General features: G+C 40.1%; 3 protein-coding genes across 5 annotated transcripts in view; 2 read left to right on the top strand and 1 right to left on the bottom strand.

Annotated features, from left to right (window-relative positions):
• LOC145467699 (G-protein coupled receptor 143-like) overlaps positions 1–8,860 on the bottom strand; it is an 88,383-nt gene extending 79,523 nt beyond the window's left edge. For 2 of the 3 annotated variants that reach the window (XR_014042093.1, XR_014042092.1), the window contains exon 1: positions 8,406–8,860. Coding sequence is in view for 1 of the 3 variants with exons in the window: in XM_081451304.1 (XP_081307430.1) it covers positions 8,406–8,649 (244 nt within the window). In the remaining 2 variants the exon portion in view is untranslated. The remainder of the gene's footprint in view (positions 1–8,405) is intronic. The other variant, XM_081451304.1, reaches the window with a different exon arrangement.
• A 4,368-nt stretch (positions 8,861–13,228) lies between these two features.
• Positions 13,229–15,262, top strand: LOC145467741 (uncharacterized). The gene has a single exon (XM_081451342.1). The coding sequence runs from the start codon at positions 14,796–14,798 to the stop codon at positions 15,249–15,251; it is 456 nt and encodes a 151-aa protein (XP_081307468.1). The 5' UTR covers positions 13,229–14,795; the 3' UTR covers positions 15,252–15,262.
• A 128-nt stretch (positions 15,263–15,390) lies between these two features.
• Positions 15,391–15,795, top strand: LOC145467227 (uncharacterized). The gene has a single exon (XM_081450781.1). It carries the CDS (start codon positions 15,391–15,393, stop codon positions 15,793–15,795), a length of 405 nt encoding a protein of 134 aa, XP_081306907.1.
• Positions 15,796–20,345: the final 4,550 nt, after the last annotated feature.

The following is a 20,345-nucleotide window of genomic DNA, read 5'->3' as shown; positions in this document are numbered from 1 at the left end:
AAACATGAGACAGTGTTTCATTGGGAGGGGAGTATTCTTGACAAAATTCGAGGTGTTTGGATAGCTGATGAAACACTGTCTTGAGTGTTTGATGTATCTTCTCAATCGAAACAAAAACTAAGAAGTATGCTAATCAAGACCAGATATCCAAACCTCCTTCACAGTTGTGATTTTCTTTGTTTTAACTTGATGAATTATTAATGAGTTAGAGAAAGGTGTCAAACTCTGTGAAGCAACAGGCAGGTAACAGCAGAAACCATGAGCTACCATGCAGACCTATGACCTCTAAAAAGTTGCTGTAGCATAGTCTAACAAGTCCTACCTGGAAAAAAAGGAAAGGCAAAAAAAAAAAAAAATTAAAAAAAAAAAGAAAAACCTAAAGAGGTAGGCCACCTTCTCATCAGGCCGTTATGCACCTTGGCCTTTGCTCTTCTTCTGATGTCATCACCTTTGACCAAAATTGGCATCATCTAAAAACTCGTCCCTATAAAACTTTTTGCAAGAGCTGTTGTGTGATAGCTCATCAGCCTATTCAAGTGCCTAAGTATATCAGCTTGAACAAGCCCACAAATTTTTGTCTGTGGGCAAAATTTCAAAGCTTGGATTGCATTTCAGTTTGTGAAGTTCTAGCTAGTTCTCCTCGCTCCTGCTATGTGGGATTCGTCTTCCAATGCGACTTATGTTTCTTCACTGTTATTTGCATAATATGGAGAGTTTGTCCTCAAGATCAGGATTTTCTTGCGGTGGATTCTACAACCTGTGGTTGAAACTTATTAATCTGGCGTAATCATGAGCTTTTTAGAGGCTCCTAAGACCATGGTGTTCTTTATTAGAGACTTTTTCGACAAATGCTACTGTGGCCTCAACGAAACTGTTTTCTTTGATTTCTGAAATTTAATTTCAGGAGCTCGACCCTCCAGTAGTAGTTCCATCCACATTTAGGGCAGATTGCCTCTTGCCAATCTTTCCTAAACTTCAGAGCAGAAATTTACGATAGCAGCTTCCAGCAACTTCACCTCTGTCATCAAAAACGTTCCCAATGCGTATTACAAAAGCCAACCATTTGGTCTTATTTACAGTTAACTGTTAATTTAAGATAAGAATAGAAAGAATAAGAATAATAGAAATGTAAAATGAACTATACCCAGAAAGCAAACAAAACAAGTTTCCATGTTTAGTGCAACAATCGCAGTCACAAAGACCTTGACCTAGAAATGTAAAATGATACATGTGCCTGCAATGTTGACTAATAAATATTATAGTGATTTGAGGAGCCTTATCAGGGGCACCCAACGGATCGTTTCGGTAAATTATCTGTTCGGAAGGCCTTTAATCCCCTCTGATTTTCTTGAGAGAATTGGCACCTCGAACTTTCGTGATATGAGAAATTTAATGTCTGTTGTTTTCGGACTGTTGAAAATGTCGTTTTGGGTACCGAAAAAAGGTCAGCTATCATTTTCGGAAAGGCGATAAGACCTAAGGTTTTCGGGAAATGGACAAAAAAGCCCTAATAAATTCGAGGATACTCAAGTTCCCCTAGAATATCCGAACAGATAAAATTTTTTTAGTGCAACCTAAAATTAACCTACAGAGCTTTAAAAGTACCCCAGATAGCCTAAAACAGCGTCTAACAGCATTCAAGAGAAAATGGTCGTTGGGTGCCCCTGAGTGATAGAAAACACCAGAAACACATCGGAACAACGACTGACTCAAAGGAAACTCAATTTGGCCCGACATCAAATCCCGGGGGGGTACTCCAAGAAAAATTGGGTGGGGATGTGCGGTTTGCTTCCCAAAACCCTTACCGTAAACTTTAGAAAGTAACGAGCCCCCAAAAGTAGCAATCCCCCAAAAGTAACGTCAAAATTTGTGACCGTTATTAAATCCCGAAAGTAGCGAGCTCAACCCAGCGACCCCTCCCAAAGTAGCGAACCCACCCCCCCTCCCTTTCCGGTTTTTTATTCCGTAAAAAAGAGCTCATGCGTACCAACTTTAAATAATGTTTCTTGCTTCCCGAAAGTAACGAGGGTCGTTACTTTCGGAAGTTTACGCTACCCTATTTATGACCAAAATCGGCGATTTTCCATCGCCTATTTATGACCAGAAAAACTAGTTTATACAAAAAACATACCCAGTTGAAGACTAGAGTGCAAAAACCATACTGTATTTATGACCAAAATGGCCACAATCGATGCCCTATTTATGACCAAAATGGCTGAAAACCCAACCCTTTGGGGCCGCACTTACCTGTATAGACTATGTTAGGGAGTTCCCCTGATCATTGAATCAGCCTACTCACGAAAGATTTTTCAGTATGCGTCAAATGAACAAGGGGGGATTAGCGAAGTTTTCAGTTCATTCAAGTGAACAGCTAATAGTTAGAGAGGAATTGTGTCGAGTGACAACGTTAGCTGGAGACACATGCTTGAAAATTCTGGGCATTATGCTTTTGACATGTTTTGAGCGTCACCCACAAAACAACAGCATTATGCCTAAAAATTATGCTCGAGAGGTAGCATTATGCTCAACTGATCTTGGTTATATATGATGACATTTTCCATCCCTGCAGACAAAACACACCTCCATAAGTCAGAAACACAACATTTTATTGCATCAGTTACGACTTTACAAGCAATAAACAACAAGTAATCTGAAGTAATGCCCAAAAGCGCTCGATCAAAATGTCAAATGTCTTATTTCTATGGAACCCTCCATCGATAAGGATACTTCGATCAGTTTATGGCTTTGAAAAAAGAAACCAAGCTTTTGAATATGCTAAATCCTTACTAAAAGCACTTGAAAGTGAACATTTCTCATTACAGTTATTGAATTTTTTTCCTTATTATTATTATTATTATTATTATTATTATTATTATTATTAGTATTATTATTATTCTCTTTATGCTGAACAGATGCCCATTATGCTGGCATTATGCTCGATGCTTCGACTACAGCATTGTGCCCATAATGTATCCATAGACCCTAGACAACGTAACTTGACATTTCAAATGTCACTGAAATGTCTAAGGGCTTGTCAAAGGAGTTTTCAAAGGGCTTCAGTGTATGAAATCAAAGGTCAAACAAGAAAGGGTGAGTCTTGCGTCACTTTTTTGGGTTAAAATAAAAAACATGTCTTTCTTTTTCTAATTAGCGGTCAAATTTAGGGCCACGACCGCGTACTCGATCCTGTCGTATAATTTACACCCCCTAACGTTTTCGGATGAATAGGTTTAACGCCTATAATATTCGGATAAACATTTATATTGCATAGTATTTTCGCGAAATTTCGATAGGCACACGTATAACGAAAAACTTCCCCTAAAATTTTCTAGTGAAAATATGGTCTCTCAATGTCCTCGAACTTTCGACAAGATCCATCAGGATAACTAAAACTTTCGGATGACTCAAAAAAGGACCCTAGAATTTTCGAAACGACGAAAGTTCCCCTTAAAAATCCGAACAGATAAATATTTTTTAGGGCATCTCCAAATTAACTAAAAAGCCTTCTAGAACATAGAGAAATCCATTTACGACACTTCTGACGTCTTTGGAAAGATTCGGTCGTTGGGTGCCCCTGCCTTATCTACTGGTCAGCAGAATTACTACAAAAATTTTACAGATGAAGGGAGGACATCATTTGCATATCATTTGCACAATCTGCACCACAACTAAACCCTATAGATTGGCCCAAAATGAAGCATCAAAACTGGAGCACACATTAAGTTGCAAATGTATCCGATACAGGAGATCAGGGATGATGGGAAGTTTTTGGCACGGAGGCTGACCCTTAACACACTTAATCCAGATAAGAAGGGACTGCAGAGACCAGTTATTGGCAAGGGTTTGGGTAAATTTAATTCTTTGTGGAGAATGCCAATAATATTAAGATAGTTAGGAATGGAGGGAGCTTTAAGCATTCTGGCTAAAAAGGCAGCATATTGGCAAATGTGTTCAGGACGAGCTGGAACAGGTGGATACCCCAAGCATTGATAGAAACGAAGATAGCTGCTGTGGTGGGTATGGTAAGTTGCTTTTGTGTTGGTAGAGAAGGTGTGACGGAGACCAATAGTAAGAGATCTCCTCCTTCAGTTGCCAGGCCAGGTTAACATCCAGAGGCTCTGCAACAAAGGAAATCTGCACTGTCAAAAGACCTGGGTTGGACCAAAGGCAAAGCATCAGCGTGGGGTTAAGGCATGAGTAACAGCAGGTTTCTGTGAAAGGAGAGGCAGTGGGCAGGTTGATGGAGGCAAGAAACAACATCTGTGAGAACATTAGACTTAGATGTATACCACTGTAAACCTGAAATTGATAATGGCAGACAGCCAAAACAACTGCCTTAGGGCATGCATAATGGCATGCTTAACAGTAGAACATTTATTGATGTTGTGAACTGCAGCTACATTGTCTGATACATAATAAAATGCTGATTTTTCCAAAACCTGGCCCAGTGGAAGGCTGCAAAAATTAGAGCCAGCACTTCCTTATGATTAATGAGTAGATCAGCAAATTCAAGAGGGTTGATATGGAAGTTATGACAGTACCAATTTCCCCAAAAATAGGCCCTTGCTGCTACTGGACAAGCATCTGTCTACACATCAGTTGTGGGCTGGTCTGAGAGGAAAAGGCCCCAACCATTGAAGAAGGGAAAGAAAGGAATCCCACCACTTGATGTCTTCGTGAAATTCAGCTGACAGTTTGTGCTTGGCAGTAAGGGAGATGAGGGAGTTCATCATGTCAAGGATGCATCGCAAGAAAGTGCGTCCCCCATACATGACTCGACATGCCCAATTTACTCCATGGTAAAAATTGCCCATCCTGATGTTGCTTTCTCAGAAATTTTTGAACTGGAAGCAAGCCCAATTTGGGAAGCAATGCCTATTTATAGTAGATTTAATCATCACAACAGAATCGCATGTGTACAGTTTGATTTTGAGGTCATTTGAATCAACAAAAAATTGATTCACGCTATAATTGTACGGTGAATTTAACCATAAAAGAGGTCAAATAGGACTCCTCTGTTCCCTGTGTACTATCCACATGAGAAGTTTGCAGTTTAAGAGACTATATGTCACATATTTGTTAGCTAATTCGCATATTTGCTAGTTAATTTGAGATAAGGCTGAAGTACTTGTATCTTTGCCCCTTGAAGCAAGGTTTGTTATGTGTTACTATGGTTAGCACCCGCATTCCAATCTAGTGAACCCAAGTTTGATTCCAGGATTCGTCGGCTTGTTTTTTTCCTTTTTTATTTAAGCCACTGGTCTTTTTCTCTTCTTGTTCGACCCTTTTTTAGGCGAAGAACATCCACATGTAGCTACATGTACTTATTTCAAGTTTGGAACCGATACGAACATGGTTTTAACATTGCGTGACCTTGCAGTTTCGCACAATCGACCTCAAATTGCATCCGATGGTTTACATGTTATGTTTGTAATTCAAAATAAAAAACTAGTGAGACAATCTCAGATAGTGCAGAGCGCAATTGATAGCTCTGGTACAGTAGTCCCATAAGTACTCACCCCTGCTCGGTTCACTTCCGGTTTGTGTCTACCTTGGTAGTCTGCTACGGCTTTTCCCCTTTGCAGTGTGTATGTTTCAAGGTTGTATTTTCATTCAAGGTCCAAAAATCACGCACAAATTAATTACTACTGGTGTTTTACGTCGATTTTCATTCATTTTAAATTCAATAATACGCTGAAGCAGCAAACGTGACAATTTAGCTCTTCACGCCAACTTTGTAACTTGATACTTTGTTTTCCTCACAAAGGCATGTAATATGAAACCCTTGTTTTCTCCAAAACATACAGAAGATGTCCTTGTTTTCTGGAGATAAATGAAAGAAAGTTAAATATCTGATGTAGTGATGAAGAAATGGAACAGAAACGATGTTGTTTTACTAAAAATGCAAATTTTTACCGATGAACAAGGACTAATTTAATTATCAGATAGTCACGAAATACCACTTTCTTTTTCTGTTGCCACCTTTGTTGTTAACAATAAGACAATTCAAAACTAACACACAACAATATTGATGGCTGAGAAGCATTTCAACGAAAAGTATTGAAGATAAACAGCGCTACTTTGCCCATATGAACAAGTCTCCTCAAAGACTGATTAAATTAATTTGCGCTTTCATTAGGTGCCACTGTGTCTGCAGCAATATTTGAGTATTTTCCTGGTTTCTTTTGTTACAAATTTACAATTTGGGAAGTATTAAAGCCACTTACTTGGGAACTTTTTGGTCTCTCTTACAGACACAATTAAGGCAAGAAATAAACAAGCCGCTATGGAGAAGCAATACATTTGAACCCTGCCAAGCACACTATTTTAGATTGAAAACAGCAGATGATATTTGTTGAACTGACCTGTGTGTAATTCTAAAAGCTACGCAGCCACAGTAACGTTTCACTTTTGCAATAAAAAGGGACAATTGGCGCTACCTGAAAAATAGCTGCCGTCCTTGGTCTCATGACATGATATATAAAATACCGCGTGGAAAGATAGTGTATAACACTAACAATGCTAGAACGTATGCGTCTTACATGTTGAGCTCTACCATAAGGAAAACCACTCAACATTTGTGCATGATTCCGTATGCAATATATCCTTCACCTAATATAGAAGCCACGAACGCTAACTAATCTACGCATGCGTTTAGGGCAAATTAGTTTTGTTCTAAGGAGAATGGTATCACAAGGAGAGCAATGGGTTACCTGAAACAAATATATAGCTTTGTGATCTTCAAAGCTAAGTGACGGCGATGGAATGTGTTTTACGTAGAGTACACATGTACCTTTCCCACCCTTCCCCAACTACTTCCTTGCCTCTAGACTAATTAATTAATTGAAATTAATTAACTAAACAAACATTAAAGTTTACACCTTAGCGCCATAGTGCCATAGCGCCATAGGGCCATAGGGCCATAACGCCTTAGTTCCTTAGCAGCAAGCAGCTCCCATAACCATCCCAATAGTGCACTCTGCACTAAAAACTGGATTCTCTGAAGATCTTTTGCAGCTACCCTGCGAGCAGAGTCACTTCGATTATTTTTGCAACCTATTCGCACTCGATCTAACGGCACTGAGTCACATAAAGCAGAATACGCTTTCGACTTCAGGCGAGAAGAAAAATATGTTGAGCAAGGCGACGAGAAGTTTACAAGGTAGAGTGGCTCAATCGAGAATGAGTAAATCCATCATCTACAGTGGCAGATCTAGGGGAGGGGCCCGGGGCCCGCCCCCCCTTAGTTTGGGTAAAAAAGACTGAATGACTGAAGGAAGAAAAGCTGGCAGGGCAAGTAAAACAAAACCAGGCCCCCCTTAGCTCAAAGTCTGGATCTGCCACTGATCTATTGGAGTAATGCAGTTCTTGTACTGGAGGTTTGCCAGTTCTTGTAACTCATGTATTATACACAAAAAGTCTTTTTTTTTTTAAACCCATTGACTCCCGTGCCACCTGTAACCAGCCGTGACGAGCCTTGGCCTTTGTTCCACTTCTGACATCATCACCTTTGACAAAAATTGGAATCATCTATACTCAACTTCTGCAGGAGAAAAAAGTCTTTCCAATGATACCCAGATCAGAATGATGGCTCAAGGGAGCCTGAAACATGCATGAAAATGCTCAGAAATTTGAGTGAAAAACTAAAAGCAAAATCTCCTGCCACCACACGTGGCTACTCCATGGTAAAAATTTCCTGTTTCGATGATGCTTTCTCAGAAATTTTTTGAACTGGAAGCAAACCCAGTAGAAAGTCAATCACTGCAGCACAAAGATAAGAAAAGGAGAAAAAGTAAAGGCAAAAAAATAATATTAAAATTTAAAACAAAAAGCCTAAAGACATAAGTCACTTTCTCAAAATTTTGATTTTTGTGCATACCCAAGCAAAAATGTTTCAAAACGCAATGCTAGTGGAAAGAAAGGCATGCTGTCATGTGGCAAATGCCTTTTACAGTAGATTGGAGCTAATTTGGCCCATATCCAGCTTGAAAATTTCCAAAATGTCCAAAAAATGTGTTTTTAGCAAAAAGCTCTGGGAGTTAACAGTATTGCTGTTATAACAAGTATGGTCAAGTATTGCCAGAAGTCAATATGGTAACTCGTTTAACTAGAATAACCCACAGGCCACACATGTCAATCATCATCCACTGGGAAATCATAGAGCACTTTGATTGCTTTGTATTGTTTTCGTTGTTCTCTCAGTGTCTATTTTATTTGGTCTAAGGTTAGCCAGCTCTTGTCCCCAGCTTGTTGCTGGGGTGTTTTTTTATAGTATGTTAGGTCCAGTTCATAATAATATCGTGAACAATCCTAGTTTTCAGGTAATTATTAATAAAGGCTGTTTTGAATCCCACACTGCCTTGCTATTGTGTTGTAATTAAGCAGCCTAAATCAGTTGTTCTTACCTACACAGGCAAACAAATCTGCCAAAGCGAGTGAAAAGACGACATGTGGTGTTGGAGAAGGTATTCTCCTCGGTTCTCTCGCCGTCAGTCTTTTAAACCAGTTAACAAGCTGAACGATGGCTCCAAACGAAGATATTGTCGCTGTGGTAATGCACACGCTGCTAAATGCAACTCTCCTAGTCATGTCCATCTCTTTCTCCCCGATACAGTAGATTGAGCTTCCTCGTAGAAACGCCATAATCATTTATTCTCTTCGCTTATCTTCGATACGATTCCCTATGCTTGCTCCATTTCCCACAAAATTAAATGGGTCACTCAACAAACATTAACCCTTCAGTTCCTCGGCAAACTGTAAACTCTCCGCACCTTCGGATCAGTGATTATTGCGCACACAGGTTTGAGATTGAGTATCAGGCTCCTCTCCACCACCCTCTCCACCTCCCCTTAGGAAGGTCTACGAGCTTCCAACAACAACAACAACAACAACAATAATTTATTTCAGTATACCATACGAGTACATGGTATTACCTAAAATAGAATATAACTAATATAATGTAACTAAATTACAATAATTTAAATAATGACAGGATGTCTATAGGTAAAGGGGGTCAACATTATTACAAAGAAAAAACATTTTTTGATTTACCGTCTAGCACATCAAAATGATTGTATTTTCTATTTACGTCTTCAAAAACTTTCAAGCGTAAGTTATCGTAAAGGTGACAGGAAAGTATAAAATGCAACTAATTTTTAACTTCATTCAAGTGACAGAAAGGACAAATTCTGAGATTTTCTGGAGTTTTGAGAATTGTATGTCTGCCAGTTTCAATCCGTAATCGATGATTTCCGAGACGAAATTTATTTATGGCTTTTTTAAGCGAGGGATTGTTTATTGTATTCAAAAACCAGCTTTGTGACAATCAATTTTGAACATTGAGTAAAGCATTAACTCTTGCTTCTTGTTATGTTTTATCAAATTTAATAATGTTGAATTATTTCTTTTTTGAAAGTTAACCGAACTTGAGAAATAAATGACGGGGAGTTATTTTCAGTTAAGTTTTAATGTATTTAGATTTTATTTCTTACAGAGGTCGGTAACGTTTAGCATAATGCTTTTCTTGTTTTTATCAGCCAGGTTCAAGCCAGGTCCTTGGATATTCGTAAATATTGTTTTGCAATACTGTCTTCCGGTTTGTTTTCTAAGTGCATCCAAAATTTGATAAAATTTATGTTAGTTATTCTTTTAGAGGCAACCGACCAAGTTCATTTCTACGGGCTGCATTTGGATATAATTTTAACACCTAGAACCAGAAAAAAAGGATGTTTTTTTTTTCAATTTTGTCGCATTTCTCCCACGAGTTATAATCATCTTTGTCATAAATGCTCCAAACCTCAGAACCATACATAAGAATTGGAAGATATAAGGTAAAAATTTTCTTAAAATTCTTTCCAATCCTTTCCAATAATGCCAATAATTCTTTCCTGGCCTGTTGGTTTGGCCGTTTGCGACTTCGTCGCTTGAAGATTGCCCTCGCGCTTCGCACAAAGGAGAGGAATAAGCGAAGGATTATTAAGCAAAGGTCGACTTGCCGCAAGTTAAGCTCATAAGCTACATTCCTTAAGATCTAAAGCCAATCAGATTGCGCGTTTAGCTGATTGTTTGTCAGTAGCTAAATAGAGAACCTGGGCATAAGGCTGAGGGCGGAAGATGACTGACATTTCAGGCTATATCTTTTGGGGGTCAAATAAAGCTCGAGCCACGCCCAGACTGGTCTCTCGGTTTGATTCAAATATTTCGGACGAACATCCCCGACCTTTTCACATGGAATTCCCTCCGCACGGGCTTGAAGACCCCCTCGATACCTTGCAAAATGTGCACAAGCCTAATCATGCCGGGGTACCCCCTCGAACCGGAGGAATAACACAATAAACGTTCTGTAACTACCCCCCTATATAAAGTATTTATAAAATAACTGAGCTACTACGCGCGCGCTCATTGGTCGATAGGTGTGTTTAGATGAGAGTATGTAAACCCGGTTGTGACGTTTTAGATTCACGCGAATTTTTGAGAAATATTTTACAAAGGCAATAGAGCACTTTTTCCGTGTTTACATAGCCTCATCTAAACACACGGGGGCCGGGGGAGTTATCGAAAGTTATGCAAACCCGAGACGTAGTCTAGGGTCTGGATAGCTGTCTCGAACTCTCTCAACCCTCCTCATGTTTAGATGTCAAATTAAGTAAACGCGGAAAAAGTGCTGTATTAATTAAATATATTTCTCACATAAATACCAAGCACTTTGGCAGAATCTTTAATCAGTGCAGTAATGTTTGCAGTCATATAAGAAGTTTTATTTTTTCTTTGTTGAAATAAATAAATAAATAAATAAATAACAACATTCAAAACGTTCTCGTCCCATTAGATAGAATTCCATAATGCAAATTTCCTTTGTGGAAATATTATTATTTATATTATTATTTTATTGGTCTGAGCTAAAAGGCTCGAACAGTTTAAAGACTCTTTAAACGATCCCAGCTGGACAAATAACTTTTGAATAACATTTATATTAATTTCATGTTATTCATGTTAGAAGGATCAGACAAACTGCGACCTTATTTCCACGCGAAGCCACTGGTAATGGTCGGGTAATTAGAGCCAACCACCTGGAAAGTCCAATGACGAATATGATCACAACAGTACTAATATGTATGGAGATACTCTTTTTATTTGAAGGTCAGTGTTTGAGGTGGCTCCCTAGAGTATTAACGAACACCCTCCCTATAGAGCGCGAGTTAGAAAAGGAAACTGAGTTAATTTCTCTTAAAGTTTTCCCTGTAGAGATTTACCAGTATGGGTACTGTTAAAATAAGGCTTAATTTTTGGATTAAGGCCGTTACCATGGTAACATCTCATCTAATCCTCATTTTGGCCTAAACTCCTTAATTTTTATACTTTCCTTCGGTGAAATTTTTTCATACTTTGCCACATGATGGAAATATATGATATTGCCTGACATTTTGAATTGGTAAAAAGTCAAAGTTGTTCAGACGGTTTTTCCAATATTCTGTAATTTGTCATTCTAAATATATTAGATTAGCCCTGACAGGTTTTAACAAAAATAGGGTATTTTATAGCAGTTGTATGTGGTTACAACTGAGCCAAATTTAAAAAATTAACCGAAGGAAACGCGAGTAAATTCACTGTCAGTTTTGTTTTTTGTCCTCATGTTGACGTCATAAAAATCGAAAAACACTTACGTTTTCCTTTGAGCGCGCGGAGATTACTTGAGCTTTCGTCCTATGGGCGCGTGCAATCGTAAAACTATAAGGAGCCGCCTTAATAGTAGCAGAATCGCGTCTAACCCATAGAATGACCCTAAATAATAGCCAACAATGTTTGTGGGACTGTGTTACACAGCCTCACCATAAACATTCGCAGAGTTATTAAACCCTTTTAAAACATCAGTTCTTTTAAGGTTTCGCTTTGCAAGAAAAGATAAACATCATCCATTGTACATTTAGCAATAGTTTCTGTTTAAGAAATAGAGAACATGTACTGTGTTTCTATCGAGTTTTAATATAAATCTACTGGCCTTCTATCACGAATGCCGTCCTCTGATTGGCTACGCTACTCACTATCTATTCTGTGATAGATATTGAGTAGCGTAGCAGAGTGCGCTTTTTAACAGATTGACGGCCGCTTCTTTGCGTTTTCGAGATGTCTGTGAAGAGTATTTAGATTAAGTTTTGAACGACTAGTAGATTTATACTAAAACAATTAGATTATTCTCTATCGATTTCTATGCGTGATAGTTCACTCGGACTGCGCCCTCGTCAACTATCGCGCGATAGAAATCTCGAGCTCATAATCTAATTGTTTAATAGAAACACGAGTGGAAGTTTGGGAAAACGAGAAATGCTGTGGGAACACGAGCCGCAGGCAAGTGTTTCCACAGCTTTTTCGAGCTCTCCCAAACTTTCACGAGGGTTTCTATTTAACAATTAGATTATTCGCTCTCGATTTCTATGAGGTGATAGTTGATGAGGCCTTCGGCCTCATCAACTATCGCCTCATAGAAATCGAGAGCGAATAATCTAATTGTTTTAGTAGAATTCTAACTTAAATTAACGCAAATAATGGTTTCCAAGTATTTTTCGACGCATTATTGAACTTTACGCTTTAACAGAATTTCAAGTTTTTCAAGTCAAGAACCCGTTTATGTCCTTCTTTTTGTCTTCTCAGGAATATAATTATCCATTTACATCTAAACTTTCTTCCAAAACTTCCGAAAAACGATAAAAACGTCGCATTTCGTGGACGACCGACAGCTACTGCATTCTAATGGCTGAGAGTATACGAGTAGTTCAGCCAATCAGATTGCAGCATTTGCATTAGTATACTAGTAGAATTCTACTTAAACTAGATAGAAGCACGGAGAACATGTTTTCTATTTCTTTTAGAAAACACCGTGACGAAATGTCAATGTCTGTGTCTGTGTCTGTGTCTATGTCTATGTCTATGTCTGTGTCTATATCTCATGTCTATGTCTATGTCCATGTCTATGTCTATTGTCTGTGTCTATGTCTATGTCTACTGTCTGTGTCTATGTCTATGTCTATTGTCTGTGTCTATGTCTATGTCTATTGTCTGTGTCTATGTCTATGTCTATTGTCTGTGTCTATGTCTATGTCTATTGTCTGAGTCTACGTCTATGTGTGTGTCTGTGTCTGTGTCTATGTTTATGTCTATGTCTATTGTCTTTTTCTATGTCTATGTCTATTGTCTTTGTCTATGTCTATGTCTGTGTCTGTGTCTATGTCTATTGTCTATGTCTACGTCTATGTCTGTGTCTATGTCTGTGTCTATGTCTGTGTCTATTGTCTGAGTCTATGTCTTTGTCTATGTCTATGTCTATGTCTGTGTCTGTGTCTATGTCTATGTCTGTGTCTATTTCTATGTCTATTGTCTATGTCTGTGTCTATGTCTATGCCTATGTCTATGTTTATGTCTATGTCTATGTCTCTGTTTGTGTCTGTTTCTTTTTTTTCCTTGTGCTCAATGATGACTTCCCAGTAACTTTCCCGTTATTTTAGTTTTTTCAAGTTCAACAAATACCTCATGGGAACACCATATCCGAGCGGACCTCCTTGATAATCACGACCGCAAGGTGTAACCAGTATTAAGAGGCAAAAGAGAAGTGGAGGTGCTGTTCGCGTTGATAGTCAGTAGGCTTGTGAAAGTGGTAGGATCGTGCAATGGATTCTTTTCTTTTAGTTATCTTAATAGGGCATTCGCAGAAACTGTCGCTTGCATATGGTAATTATATATGGGTACCGGAATAATATGGAGTGCGTGACAAATAGTGGTCACTCTTGTTGTCAACTAAATTTTCATGCTGTATGTCGCAGGAGAAACGTTTCCCACACTAGGAAAACCTCTTAATTGGCACCTTGAGAAATTCATTACACTGTAACCGTTAAACACATAGCCCCTTAATGACTTCTTTTCTTCTGCATAACCCACGCATCGCGAGCTACTATGTGGGATTACATCAGCTCCTAATCCACTCAGAATCTGTTTACGAAGTATTGATAATGATAACGATGAGCTAGCATAAATCAAGAGGAATTCTCTTCTCGGTTTTTCTCTCTGGCAACATGGTCTCATTGTATATTCGATAGTTTCCTTGCTTGTTTAACATTTACACGGAGAAAGCGGCTCGTCAACGGTTTGTGCAAATGGTAAGCAAAAATGACTGATGGGAAGTTTCGTTCGATTCGGAAATTTACCATTTGCTCAGAAAACCCCAATTTACCGAAAGAGTCCAGGACCCGTCCACACTACGCCAGAGTGTAGTGCTTGTAAGACACATTTTGGTGCATCATACATAATACACTTAAGCGCGCAATGTAAGCTGGGAAGTTGATTATTAAAGCAGCATGGCATACCTCTCGGTTTCATTCGTGTGTCGTATCCGTTCATTGCAATAATCTAGTTCCATCGGTTGTGGAACGTGACATCTGGCGACGAGGATTGAAGTTGCAACTGCCCAGACCATGGCGTCAATAAAGATAGACGATTTAACGAGTGTAAAACCCTTCGACCCACATGGTGAACTTTCAGGCGTGGGAAGGCGATAGCAGCGTTGGTTGAAAAGTTTCTCGGTGTATGCCGACAGCAAAGGCTTGCTCATCGAAGCGGAAAAAGCGGATAATAAAATCCAGAGGAGAGCTTTACTCCTTCATTCTGCCGGCGAAGCTGTTCAAGAAATTTTCGAAACGTTGGCTGACATAGGCGAGGCGAAAGATTACGAAAAAGCGGTGAAGGCTTTGAACGATTATTTCATTCCAAAGGTAAATTCGACATGCCAAAATCACCTGTTCCGCAGCATGGAACAACAGGACGACGAAACTGTGGTTCAGTTCGTGACACGATTGAGGCGAGTGGTCAAGGACTGTGACTACGGCGAACAAGCTGAAAACCAGATTCGTGATCAAGTCGTGCAGAGATGCAAATCACATGAATTTAGGAAGAAACTACTGGAAAAAGGTGAGAAATTAACCTTAGAGCTGTTACTTTCGAAGGCAGCAAATCACGAGCGAGTTCAATCACAACTGGAGAATATGGAAGGCAGAAAGGATGTGAATTTGGTCCGCGACAAGCAGGAAGACAAAGAGAAGGAGTCTGTAAAGCGAGCATGCTACAGATGTGCAAAAGTAGGACATTTTGGACGAGACTCTGAATGCCCTGCGAAAGGAAAAACTTGTCATAAGTGCGGAGGAGCTGACCATTTTGGTTCGCAGTGTAGAACAAAAACAGCCAAACCTCCCAAACCTAGACAATAAGAGACAAAAGGAAAGAAAAAGAAGAAGTCAGTAAGGTATGTGGGAAGTGAAAGAGATGAAGATGAGTATGCATTTACTTTGAATTCTGCTACATCTCCTGAGAAAGTAGATGTGACCTGTGGGCGGAGTTGTAGTTGCAATGCTGATTGATTCGGGTGCGAGCACCAATGTGATTGACAAAAATATGTGGTCAAAGTTAAAGCAAGACAAGATTAAGTGTGTGTCGAGAAAGAGTGATAAGAAGCTTTATGCGTATGGCAGTAAACAGCCGCTGAACGTTCTAGGAACATTCTCAGCACTGGCAAGAGTAGAGGGGAAAGAAGCCAAAGCCGAATTTGTCGTTATTAATGGTGAAGGGGCAGCACTGCTTGGAAGAGAAACTGCCATACAGCTAGGCGTGTTGAAATTAGGAACCCGGATCTGCACTGTGACATCTAATGAGACAATTGAAGGTGTGGGAAAGTTAAAGAATTACCAAGTGAGGTTACATGTGAATCCGGATGTACCTCCGGTGGCGCAACCAGTCAGGCGCACCCCTATTTAGTCTTCGAGACAAGGTTAAGGAAAAGATTGAAGAACTGGTAGCCATGGACATAATTGAACCAGTAGAGGGCCCGACCCCGTGGGTTAGTCCAGTTGTAGTAGTCCCAAGCAGAATGAAGAAATACGCCTTTGTGTGGACATGCGAAGGGCTAATGAAGCCATTATCAGAGAACGTTATCCCATACCCACAGTGAACGAAGTGCTCCAAAACCTCAACCAAAGCACAGTGTTCGGTAAACTGGATTTAAAATGGGGTTATCACCAATTGGAACTCCATCCAGATTCCAGAAGTATCACAACGTTCACTACACACTGTGGTCTATACCAGTACAAGCGCCTTATGTTTGGGATAAGCTCAGCTCCAGAAGTGTACCAGCATGTCATTCAGCAATCATTGCAAGGCTGTGAAGGTGTTGCTAACATCTCAGATGATAACATTATTCATGGGAAGAACAGTGAAGAACATGACAGAAGATTGCAGCAAGTTTTGGAGAGGCTGAAAGAGAAGAATCTCACGCTGAATGCAGAGAAGTGCAGGTTCCACATGACCCAGATGGTGTTCATGGGACTGGTGTTAAGCGACAATGGTATTGGCCCTGCCGAAGACAAGGTAAAGGCGATCGTTGATGCAAGAAAACCGCAGAGTGCATCAGAAGTCAGAAGCTTTCTGAGACTAGCAAACTACAATGCTCGTTTCATCCCGGACTTTGCTACGGTCACAGAGCCATTGCGTAGATTAACCAAAAAGGGTGTCCGTTTCGAGTTTGGAGAAGAGCAGAAGAACGCATTCAATGAGCTTAAGAGGAGGCTATCAAGTGCAGAAACTCTTGGTTACTTTGATAAAAATGCCAAGACACTAATCATAGCAGACGCAAGCCCGGTAGGCCTCGGTGCAATCCTCATCCAGGAGCAGCAAGGCAGGAAAAGAGTCATTAGCTACGCAAGCAAGAGTCTAGGCGATGTGGAAAAGCGTTATTCGCAAATGGAAAAAGAAGCCTTGGGCATGTGAGCGATTCCATGTGTACCTTTACGGCATTGAATTTGAACTGTACACTGATCACAAGCCGTTGGAAACAATCTACTCAAGCAGATCGAAGCCGTGTGCACGAATCGAGAGATGGATTTTGCGATTACAGCCATACAAGTTCCAAGTCAAGTACCTACCTGGAGAGTAGAATATTGCCGATACGTTGTCACGCTTACTACATGCAAACGAGCAAGCAGAATCTTCATCAGCGCACAAGGTGTCAGATGAATTTGTCAGGTTTGTCGCAGTAACTGCCACTCCTCAAGCGATGACAACACGTGAAATTGAAGAAGCCTCATCACAGGACAGAGAGTTCATGGAATTGCGTCAGCACATTAAAGACGGAAACTGGAAAGGTGATCAGCGCAAGCAGCACATACCAGTATGTGGCGAACTGTGTGTTATTGGCAAGTTAATTCTGCGAGGTACCAGGATTGTCATTCCTAGCAAGTTGAGACCTCGAGTACTGAGTCTTGCCCACGAAAGACACCCAGGAATTGTCAGTATGAAGCAGAGATTGCGATCAAAGGTACGGTGGCCTGGGATCGACAGGGAAGCCGAGAAGTCTTGCAAAACCTGTCATGACTGTCAGCTTGTAAGCAGTCCAGCAAACCCAGAGCCAATCAAGTCAACCCCATTACCAAGTAGCCCATGGCAACATTTGGCCATAGACCTATTAGGCCCATTACCATCAGGAGAATCTGTCCTAGTCATCGTTGATTACTTCAGCAGGTACTATGAAGTGGAAATCATGCGGTCGACAACGTCAGAGAAAATCATAGAGTGTTTGGAGAAAATCTTCACCACACATGGACTACCTCAATCACTTCGAAGCGACAAAGGTCCACAGTTCAGGTCAGAAGTGTTTGAGCGGTATTTGGAGGATAACGGCGTAGAACACAGGAAGACCACACCATTGTGGCCATAAGCGAACGGCGAGGTGGAAAGGCAAAACAAGTCCCTCCTCAAGAGAATGAAAATAGCTCAAGCTGAGGGAAAAGAATGGAAGAAGGAAGTTCGCAAGTATTTGGTAGCATATAGGTCAACCCCTCATACTACCACCGGTGTGAGTCCAGCAGAACTCTTGTTTGGCAGAAAGATGCGTACTAAACTACTTGACCTGAGAGAGGAGAGCATAGAGAGTGAGATGCGAGGCCGAGATGGCGAAATGAAAGCCAAAGCTAAACACTATGCAGACAAGAAGAGGAGTGCCCAGGAGTCAGACCTAGCTCCAGGTGACAAAGTCTTAGTAAAACAAGAGCGCAAAAACAAGTTGTCAACACCATTTGCTTCTGAGCGTTATGATGTTGTAACCAAAACTGGGAACAGTGTTGTGGTTGAATCACCAGAAGGCGTCCAACTTATCCGAAACACAACCCATGTAAAGAAGTATGAGGAGGCATCACAGAATCCTGAGGAAGCAGCTCCATTGCTTGATGTTAATGATCCTGTAGAACCGGAAGCAGAACGAGAAAAACTGAGCAGCCCGGTTATGACGAGACCAACAAGGGCCAGAAAACTGCCGGAAAGATTTAAGACTTTGTCAGTATGACCTGAGCGTCATTGTTAAGGACTCTGTTTTGACTTGAGTGCTATTGTTAGAAACTTTGTTGTGACTTGATGTCATTATTGACTGTTACGGTTCAAGAGAGGAGAATTAATAATTTTTATGGCCAGCCGTTTTGTGAGTTTAAGTCGTACTAGGTTTTTAGTTGACTTTCAATTGTGTTGACATTTCCCTAAAATCATAGTGGTTATATCGAAAAAGGAAGGGATGTAGTGTTTGTAAGATACATTTCGATGCATCATACATAATATACTTAAGCGCGTAATGTGAGCTGGGAAGTTGATTATTAAAACAGCATGGCGGACTTCTAGATTTGATTCGTGTGTGTCGTATCCGTTCATTGCAATAATCCAGTTCCTTCGGTTGTGGAACGTGACACAGAGGATGTTTGAAAATGGAAGTTTCATTCTGAAAGCGCATCAAATGTTTTCCGTCTACTATGCCGGAGGAATTTAAAACGCAACATAAATCGTTTTCGAAAACTTTCGTTTTTAAAATGTTTTCCCCCCTCGCAAAGCCAGCGTTTTCAAATTCCTCCGGTTTGAAGAGCGTTTTCGAAAAGCTCCGTTTTCGTGAAGGATTTGTGTGAACGGTGGGCCTAACCGTATAAATAAAGCTGCGTTTTCAAATTCCTCCGGCGTAATGCGGAAAAGGCCTAATGTGTACAACGTTGTTCACCATTTACCTAAAAATCCCAGAAATTTTTTCCGGTTAGAATCGCATAGCTCAGGGAATTCTCGGCGCACCCTGATTGGTTACATAGGCGGTCTATTCAGCGTGGAATTGCGACTCTTGAATATTAAAGCGAGGCTTTGCGTGAAATTGTACTAGAGCGACAATAAAACAACAACACAAAAACAATTAGAAACAATGACCTTTTAATCATGTTTTCAAAACCATTATCGCCGTCCACGAAGCCTAAAACAAACACGTCATTTTGAAAGTGGAAGACAAGTTTCTTCCCCATTTGACTTGATGTACAACTTTCTGGAGAGATATACGAAGTCGCTCACGCCTGCGAGTAAATGAAACACATGGAGGTAAATGAAACGGGGTTTTCTTTCATTAAAAAGAAGGCTATGCGATTTAAATAAAATTCATCACCTGACCGGTAAATTCCACGTTAAATTTCACTTGAAAAACCGATATCGCAATTATCGCTTCGCGATCCGTGCGCTATCGGTTTTTCGCGTGAAATTTATAGTAGAATTCCCTCGTCAGGTAATGAATTTTCCTATAGAATGTGAATGGTAAGACATTCTGACAGGAAAACTTTTCGAAATAAATGGAACGCCTTGAAAGGTAATGTAAAATAACCAACCAAAATATCTATTTGGAATTTTTCACCGCCGTCTTGAAATTTTTAACAGGTCCTAGTCTCTTTCGGTAAATTCGGGTTTTTTGAGTAAATGGTAGATGCAATCCGAACGGAACTTACCATATAAAACGTTTTTGCTTACTATTTGTACAAACCATTGACAACTGATTTCTCCGTGTTAATGGTAAACAACCTAGGATAAGTTCAACCTGGTCCTAATTCCAAGACTGGTGACGGTGAAGAGTTGCAAATGGTAAGCACATTTTCTACTGGGATTTTTCACTCGGAAATTGTGGACTACCCACTCAAGACATTAAAACGGGCCGTCTTTTTCGAAAATTTCCAGGTTGGTTGAGCCAAAATTGCCTTACCATTTACATTCTGACGGAAATTTTCCGAAGTTTTTGGTAAATGGTAAACATCCCATGACATACTTTCTTTCGATGATGCGCTTTTCTTTCAAGTATCCCATGACGATTGAAGTCTACTTGACTGGGAGGTCGAACAATTTAATTTTGGTTGCTTTATGTTTCCTTCGCTGCAGTCCAAGACACACTGAAGTTCATTTTTTCGTGTGTGATTTCGTTTTCTAACAGGACAATTAAGAACAACTGGTAGCATTAGACAGCTGGATTATAC

This window comes from Orbicella franksi, chromosome 14 (genome assembly GCF_964199315.1).
Source record: "Orbicella franksi chromosome 14, jaOrbFran1.1, whole genome shotgun sequence".
Classification (NCBI taxonomy): Eukaryota; Metazoa; Cnidaria; class Anthozoa; order Scleractinia; family Merulinidae; genus Orbicella; species Orbicella franksi.
This window is presented reverse-complemented; position numbering and strand designations above follow the sequence as displayed.